The sequence below is a fragment of the Crocodylus porosus genome, unplaced genomic scaffold, assembly GCF_001723895.1.
Source record: "Crocodylus porosus isolate Cpor-Errol unplaced genomic scaffold, CroPor_comp1, whole genome shotgun sequence".
Lineage (NCBI taxonomy): Eukaryota > Metazoa > Chordata > Crocodylia > Crocodylidae > Crocodylus > Crocodylus porosus.
The window spans coordinates 9,994,739-10,003,423 of record NW_017728916.1 but is presented as its reverse complement, the minus strand read 5'-3'; the positions used below and the strand labels follow the sequence as shown (position 1 = coordinate 10,003,423).

The 8,685-nt window shown below is 48.5% G+C and overlaps 1 protein-coding gene across 4 annotated transcripts in view; it reads left to right on the top strand.

Moving 5' to 3' along the window:
• The first annotated feature begins 1,556 nt into the window (after positions 1-1,556).
• ARHGEF6 (Rac/Cdc42 guanine nucleotide exchange factor 6) overlaps positions 1,557-8,685 on the top strand; it is a 50,087-nt gene continuing 42,958 nt past the window's right edge. For all 4 annotated transcript variants that reach the window (XM_019536433.1, XM_019536431.1, XM_019536432.1 and 1 more), the window contains exons 1-2: positions 1,557-2,061; positions 3,257-3,340. In XM_019536433.1, the coding sequence (XP_019391978.1) occupies positions 1,897-2,061; positions 3,257-3,340 (249 nt within the window). In that variant the 5' untranslated portion in view covers positions 1,557-1,896. The remainder of the gene's footprint in view (positions 2,062-3,256; positions 3,341-8,685) is intronic.

Sequence of the window (8,685 nt, the reverse complement as noted above, 5' to 3'; positions counted from 1 at the left end):
CGCAGCTTTGTCACTGCAGGATGGGAACCTGAAGTTTCTTAGTGGTGCTTCCTAGTCCTGGCTTTGGGCAGCACCTAAATCGCAGGGGGAAGTTGAGAACACTGTTTAGCTAATGACAGAGAAGGGAAATAGCCTTGATATCATCCATATGTAAATACCTGTTATTTAAACCCTTGAGCTGTAAGCATCCCAGTCTGACTATCGGCTCCTGGGTTCTCGGGGCCAACCAAGGAGGTACGGTACAACTTCCAGGCATAAAACTGCTCATGTAACTGCCTCCACATTTTTGTGTATGGTCCTCCATTATTTTCCAGCTATGTCTGAATAGTTCCCCAGAGGTGATGACATGAAAATAGCCGTCTCCAGCTATAGGCCTGCAGCTTCCAATCTGTAACCTAAAGCTATTTTTACAGAGGGCTTCTCCCTGAACAGCAGGGTTACATACAACTTGGAGGGTCGAGTTACTGATTTGAAGGAGCTGGGTTCCTGGGTCCAACTATTTAGTGCAACTTTGCTGGCTCCTAGCCCCACTGCCCCAGATGCCTTCTCAATCATCTGGAAGTGTGAGCTTGCTGCTGCAAGTAATTTAGGTTTTCAGCTCTGCTAAGGTGGGTCAGTTTTGAACAGATTTGAAGAAAGGCCAGCTGCCTGCTTCTAAATTAGTGTCTTGGGTGATAACAGTTGCAGTTACACTGTTGGGCTCTTTGTACAGGCTGGGACAGAAATTGCACATAAACCGGTATAAGTGATCGGAAACTGGTTCAGATTTGCAACACAACAGAAATTCAGTGCCTGTAAACCGCTTTCAAAATGGCCAAACCCCGTTTAAGATGAACCTGGACGGATGTAGCATCCGGCTGAACTGATTTTGGTTAAATTGGTTCATTTAACTTCTATCCCAGATCCAAATTAATTTACAGTCCCCCAGCATCCCAGGATGCTTTGCACCTCCCCCTCAACTCCCCACTTTGGAGGGTAGGCAGACTAGCCTTGGCCCAAGCATCTGCTCCAGCCAAGCAGGGAGGCGTGCTCCAGTGCCCTGTAGCTTCTGGCCTGGGCCACTGCAGGCAGGTGGCTGCAGTTCAGAAATCAAAAGTGACCGTCTGTTCAGCTGCTTATCAGTTCAATCTCCGCAGCTTGGACTAACCTGCAATGACTGCATCGATTCAGCCTCGGGCTTCCTAACTGTCCATATTTGGCTTATAAGAGAGTCTGATTACACCGTACATCATCATCCAGAACTGAGTGCAGTATCTCACACCCATATGCCTTTATGGTTCATATAGTGGTGTCCTGAAAAGCTAGTTGAAACCTCTTGAACACCTGTCATGAGGCAGTTTTGTTTTATTAACTGTCGTACAGTTTTTCCACAAAACATTTTTTTCCCCTTTATTCATGGTCAAATTTGAAAAAAATTATACAGAATCTGGAAAGGAAAAATCTTACAATGCAACTAAACTGATATATAGAGAGAGAGAGATATAGAGAGAGAGGATTTTGAAAATGAAAGTTTTAGTATTAAACTATATTAGAAGTCTTTTTGTTACATTTTCAAAGTTGAAAAGCAACTGTGGTTGAAATACGTAACTAGAGCAAGATCTAACCTTTACACCTTGCCATGCTGCAAATGTGTAACGCAGAGATCTACTTTCAGTATATTTAAACAAACTCACCAAGGACTAGAAACTATAAGACACAGCATGTTTCTTTAATTGGGGTTAATCTGGTATTGAAGCCATGAAGTCAGTGGGTTTCCATGCAAAAAAAAAAAAAAAAAAGTGTCAAGCCTTAGCTCTGCAAGCCCTAGAAGAGGCAGGAAGAGGCAATCACGGATGTGGGTTAGATTAGACCTCGCTGCTGCACAAAAGATTGGCGCTGGAGGCAGAATTGTCAGCAATGAACCCAGAAGAGCAAGCGGTGACATGGCTTATTTCCTTAGGAGTTTTGGATTCCCCCAAAAAGATCATCAGTGATCCAGGGGGATTCCTGAAAACTTCCCTGAAAGATGGGGTCGTGCTTTGCAAGTTGATGAATCGGCTCCTGCCAGGATCTGTGGAAAAGGTAACGACCTCACTCATATAATCCATTGCTCACTTCCTACTATGGCAGCGGCGCAGCGCTGCTGCAGGACCTGTCTTGGTGGACCCAGAGTGGTCTACTTTAGCGGGAGGTGCCGTGCATTTTGGCTTTTTCTTTTCTGGGGCGGAAGGCCTGTTTCAGAGGACTTGAGTATTTTATCTTGTGACTGAATTATTGTCTTTGATTGGCTGATAAGTTATTCTGTTGGGCAAAATCAGGCAACAGTATTGCGCGTGTGACTTGCAGTTACACCCGAGTCGGTTGCCTTATGTGGGTTCTTCCGTTTTAAAAGTGAAAACGTTTAATCTTCCAGAAGTCCATTTTAGCTTGATCGATCTTCCTACAAAACTTCATTTATTACATTTAATGGTGCTAATGTTGTCCAGCATCCCCTGGCACCCTCCAAAGGATCTTATGGCACCCCAGGGTGCTGCAGCACCCTGCTTGAGAAGCACAATGGAAATAATGCAGACAATGAATAGTTGAGCTTTAAATACAACTAGGTAAATACAACTGTGCAACTACGTAAAGAAGCCAGGTGATGTTATTTTTCTGTATCTCACCGGGTAAAAAACCAGACTTGAACAGAAATAAAAGCACTTTATCCCCGCCATTTTCAGCCAATCCAGTACATTGAATTAATCCGTCTCAAATGCCTTGCTAATCAGTACATCCATTTCCTGGGTACATAAACAGGCAGCCTAAATCAGCAACAAATAATTGCAAGGGGGAAAAGAGGAAGGATCCTGATCAGAGCTAATGAAATGGCCACGCAGAAAAAAGGCTGTCCAGTAAAAGGCTCAGAAACAATATGTTCCTTCCTCCTTACAGAACGGGGACCTTTTATTTCGGAAACGGCACTTGTGCTGGCTGATGTGCCCCTCTGATGGCACGCCTGGTGCTTTGGGGCAGCGTGCTCTTAAAGGTCATTAGCGTCTCGCTGTCACTTAAGGCACTGTCATGTGTTGACATTCAAAAACAAGATGCCGACCATTTAGATTTATGCATCACTTCCTCCAGTGGCTCTTTCTTCCTGGTTCGACAGCTTGCCTGCCACCCCCATCCTCCCCCTAGATAAGCTTCCCTAATTCGGCATAGATCACACACATGTCAAACATCCAACATGCAGACTGCGCTGAAGGTACTACAGTAACCGTGGGGGATTTTGCTTCTTTAGTACTGCCTGGAGCCCAAAAATGAAGAGGATTGCATCGGAAACATTCAGGAGTTCTTGAAAAGCTGTGCAGTCCTGAAAGTAGAGGTAAGTCATCCTACTAGTCTCCATTATATTCTTTTTTTTTTCCCCACTCTACTAATTGTGTGCTTTGTAATTATTCCTAAATGAAGCCAGGTGCCAGGAAACTGAAGTTACTGTTAATCTCTTACATTAGCAACATGCATGAGAGTGTGGATCATTTAATATTCTGTACAGGGGCTCTGCACAAGGTTTTAGTGGTGGAATATATGATGCCTCGGAGTTGAACATATTGCCCTTCAAGCCTCTGACACGAAGCAAAATGCTGAAGTAGGAACGTATAAAGACAGTCTTCCTAGCGCATGCTAGTAAGCTAGTTGGACCGGTGGATAATTTTTTTCAGTGTTGGGAGAGAAGTCACCCCGTTTTCAGCCCCGCATTAACTAGCTGGATCGGATGATAACAGTCGGAGCATTGTAGATCGATACCGTGTCTTCCCTTGCAAAGGATGGTTTCACAAAGGGTGAGCCCAATAGGGCAACTTTATTCATTTGGCCTCGCACATATACTCTTACACAGAGCCTGAGTCCTGCCAAAGGACACAAGGAAGGGAGGAGGGACAGAAGAATGAGGTCTTTGTATCCCCCCAAGCCTTCCTGTCACTAAGCGAGGCCAGTCCCTGTGCCCCAGCACAGGCTGTGTGTTCGTGTGTGCTCTTACACAACGAGCTGCCGCAGGGTATGAAAATGAGTCGGGAGCTGTTCGGCTCCGTGTGCTCACTCTGGCTGCGTGGCCTCCCTCGAGTTAGTGTAAAATGCCATCAATGAAGAAAAGCCCTGTTGTCTTTTGCATCGGCAACGTCCCACAGAAAGCAGCCGTCGTTTTTCAAAATCGTCGCCGACTTCCTTACGGTTGGTTTGGTGGGGGGGAAAATGCAGTTCCCAATTCCTGCGCAGGCAATAACCGTCCACAGTTGTCGCTGGGAACGAATCGTGTAGCCCAGGGGAAAAGGAGAAGAGCCAGCCGGTGCTGCTGCTTTTCACCTGAAGCTTCACATTGTGTAAGGAGAGTTGCTTGCTTTTCAAAGCCCTTACTCAGCTGACTAGCACACAGCTCTGTTATTTCCAAAACCGTCTCCTCAACCTGTTGTTTCCCAGCAATCTGGTGCTGGAAACCTGCTGCCGGCTGCAACAGCTTCGTTTTCAGAGCAAATATAGTTGCTCGTTGAAGCCAAAAGAAACCTGATCGGGGCATGGAGGCAGCGTTTGCCAGTTCTGATTTTTTTTTATCCTGATTCTTGTGACAGTCAACATTTTCTTTGAAGTCCCCAGCTCCTGGAGTCATGTGATGGCCTGGGTGTTTCAGCTCTTGTTTAAAAAACTACAAATGAGAGTTTTAGCATGTGGGAGAAAACAGCTTGAATAATATATGAATGCTGCAGGCTCAAACGCATCCATAAAGCAAGGGGAAAGAACCCAGAGTGTGTTGTTGGCCTGAAAAATCATGAGGTTTTTGAAAGCAACTCGTGATTTTGAGAGGGTTTGGTAACACTGAAATCCAACCTCACACCAGGCCTTTTGCTCTGTCCCCAGCTGCTCGTTCCCTTTCTCCTCGTTACAGAATCCTCCATGTTCTGCACTTTACATGTATAATTTACCCAGCCTTTGATCCTTGAAAGACGAAACTTTTCATTCCTTTCATAGAGCCAGTATGAAAGCCCCTCGCGTGGCGGTCGCACCAGAAAGCGGAGGGCTCTCCAGGGCTAAAAGCCTGAGTCTCCACAGTGTGTCCACTAGATATAGAGAGGCCCAAGGTATGCTGCCCCCCAGGTTGCTCCAGCGCCCTGCCTTGTGCTTCGGTCAGAAAACATTGCACTAGTAGAAATGCAAAGGATCGCTTCCTGGTTTTCGTGCGCTCGCACTGTCGCATTTTCCGAAAACAGGAACTTGGCTTCTTGAGCGTCCTCCACGGGCTTTCACCCATGGGGAGGCACTGGCTGATGCAGCTCATTTGATGGGGCTACTTGTGCGCCGCTGGCAAGTCCACGCAATGCAGTGTGCGGAGGGCACGGTACCACAGGGCCGCGGCACCCTCTCGGTTTTCTTCCCATCACAGCAGCACACTTTTTATCCCTGTCATCCATAGCAGTGGCTCAAGAATCACAGTGTCATACACGATTGAGACAGTCAGCAGCATCAGGATAGGAAGGATCATGGCAGACCGCATGTCAAGACCCTGTTTTAAGCAGCACACATTGTGCTGGGGGTCTTCCCAATGTCTTGGCTGCTTGGCGTTCTCGTTTGGAGGTGGTCTGTTTGCACTGCGTTGTTCCCAAGGGTATGTGAGCCCAAAGAGCAGACCGCAAGCAGCCTGGGCAGTGAAGCTTCTCGGGTCTGGTGTCTCAAAGAACCAAGATAACCAAGATAAAGGCTACTGTCTGCTCCGGTACAGCTAGCTTGAAGGAAGAGCACCCTGCAGAAACCTCCGATCCTGGCTTTGGGACTGAGCTCCACGCCTGCCTCATGTTTGCCTCCAAAGACTTTGAATTTGACAGCAAAAAGAAGCCCAAAGCCGGATTTTGCAGTAGGTCTGAAAACATCCACTGGATGCCTATGGGCATGGATGGAGTACCGGTCAGGGTCAATCCCAACCACCTAACAGACCCGTGGATTGCATCAGACCTGGCAAGAGTTTCTTTCTTCATCACCGATTAGCTCAGCTACAAGTTGCTGCTGCAGGTGAAATAGTATCTCGCAGATCCACAGTTGGACCACAGCCCAGCTCTGCAAGCTTCAGTATCTAAAGAGAGCGTGCTCCCTCTCATCATCCTGCTTGGAGCTCTGCTCCTGAAACGTAAGAGATCGGATGGACTGTCTCCATTTTCTCTAGAGACTTTTCTCCCTTGGAAACACTCTTTGGCGCACCCAGTGAAGTCGTTGCACCTTTTGCTATGTTATACTTGCCAAGTCCTCTCGTTTTTATATTAGCTTCCAGATTGCATCCACAGTCCAAAGAGGAACAGGACCTGGATAGGCTTCCTTCTTCAGATTTCACTTCTGGCAGGCAGACCTCCTTGCTGCACAGAACACGACAGGAATACGGAGTGACTGCAAATCCCACTCCTAGCTACCTGGTCATCTCAGCCGCCGGCCAAGCAGCGTCGAAAGGATACAGCATCTTCTCCCCAGGACGGGAGAAAGCTTGCCCAGTCCGCGTGTGCTGGGATCCAGCCACCTCTCGTGGTTTCAGGGCATGAGACTTCAGGGCAAGTGTCTCTTGCTATGAGGAAGATGAGAAGCGTGTGCCTCGGGGGGAAGACGGCACTTGGAGCCAGAAGAAGAAATGGGCCTGTCACCAAATGAAAATGTTGAAGTAGGTGGTGCTGCTCCAGAGGATGCTTTACAATTCTGTATGCAAGTCAGCCACAAATCGATGGTAAAACTCCCACCTCTGCCAACAGGGAAAACTCCCATTCAGTACCCAACACGGGATGTGCCGTCAGAGACTAAGTAAACTCTCTCACGCAGTCAGCACATGGCCATAACATCCACTACAAAACGTAACATCGAACTAGAGCATTCTGGCTGCAAAATGCAGTCTGGGCTCCTACCTCTCCCTGCCCTCTTGCCTTTCCCTATTCAGGTCCGTGTCTCACAGATCAGAAATGTAGTTCCCATTGCGAGCGGCAGCGGTAGAGGAAGTGCCGAAGGAAACCAGAGGTGAGGATTGCTACTGGTGATGTTTCCCCATAGCAGAGAGAGGCCGCGCTGGGTGTGCATCTGAGGAAGTGCATCGTCTTTATCAAGAAAGGTTGATTTTGGACATGAACACTATAAACTGGCACTGCAGGAGACTCTCGAGGACATTTGTTACGTGTTCCCTCTTTGAGACATCTGCAGCATCCATAAATACAAAAAAAAGTCCATTATGCTTTTTCGCAGGAACGGTTCTCAGCGCTCGGGAAGGCCAGGCTTTTCTGCTGCGTGAGGCTTCAGTTGGCTGTAAAGGCACTTCATCAGTAATGCACCCAAAAGCAAGGGTTTCCATAGCGCCTCGCCCAGCTGGAAAGGAAAACTCGGTCAGCCGACTAAGCAGAGACTTGACAGGCGGCAGAAATGGGCAGTCAAGAAAGCAGGGGTGGACGCTGACCTCTTGCGCCTATGTGAGTTTGCAGACATGGACCTGTTTGCCCCCCGTTACCATCCAAAGCGTCTTGGCTCCGGCAGGAGAGCAGGCAAGGGCGATCTGTCCCGATCTGGGGAGAGACTCTGCTCCCTCCTCCTCGAGACCTGCCACAGCCCAAGCCCAGACATCTTCCAGAAGCGCTGCGAGAGCTTCGTCCGACTTGGGCAGGTATTTAACAGGCCAGGCTGAGCTTGGATATTGTTTAGAGGGGTTTAGCTTATTTCACTACTCTGTTGGCTTTTCTAAGTTATTTTATTTTTCCTGCTTGTTTCCTGATTTTTACAAGTTATTTTGCTCTCTTCTGTGAGCCACCCTGAGTCTTTGTAAAAAGAGGGTGGCATATAAATCCAATAGAAAAAGAAGCATGTTTCAATTGGAGATCTGCAGCTCGGGAGCTCAGCACATATCCATGCCAACCACTGCTTGCTTGGTCGGGCAACGCCGTCGGTCCCAGCTCTGTTATGACCCTGAATCCCACCCGCCAGGGAATACTTAGAGGACACAAGAAGGATTGAAGGTTATTTCCTTGTAGATGAGCTCTGCAGTCACAGGACACGTGTCTCTCAGGAGATGGGGAAAGGAGCTGAAGTGGCCAAGGTTGCCCTTTCACATCCTCTTTCACAGCCTCCCCCTCAAAAGCATGGAGGGAAAGAAGGGAAAGCTGTGAGCCCTCTGCTAGGACAAGCTGAGCAGCACCAGCCCACCCCAGCCCCCGAGTGCGACTGTGCAGAGCCCACCTCGGAGAGCAAAGGGTCGAGCCTTGACTTCCTCTTCCCTAACTTCTGCACAGCTTCAGGTCCTGCAACGCCCTGCTCACGCAAACTCGAAGCACGGACAGGAGAATCAACCTGGCTTCGGGTCTAGACGTGGTCAAAAAAGTGCATTGCAATGCTCCCCAGCCTTTTTCCAGGGATCTCCCGAGGTCCCTTCCAGCCCTAATGCCTATGAAATCTAAATGTGAAGCATTTCCCCCAGCTCTGCTCTGCAGGACGGCAGGACACCTGAACCCGCCGCTGCCGGAGCCGCCTGCGAGTTTGGACGGAGGTGCAGGAGCCGAACGGGCTGTGCCGGGGCGAAAGCAGGAGGCATCCAGCCTTGGAGATACCTAGCAGTTTGTAAAATGTGCCACGGGGATGCTTGGGCAAACTTCATAGATTTCATAGACGTTAGGGCTGGAAGGGACCTCGGGAGATCATCGAGTCCAGCCCCCTGCCCAAAGGGCAGGA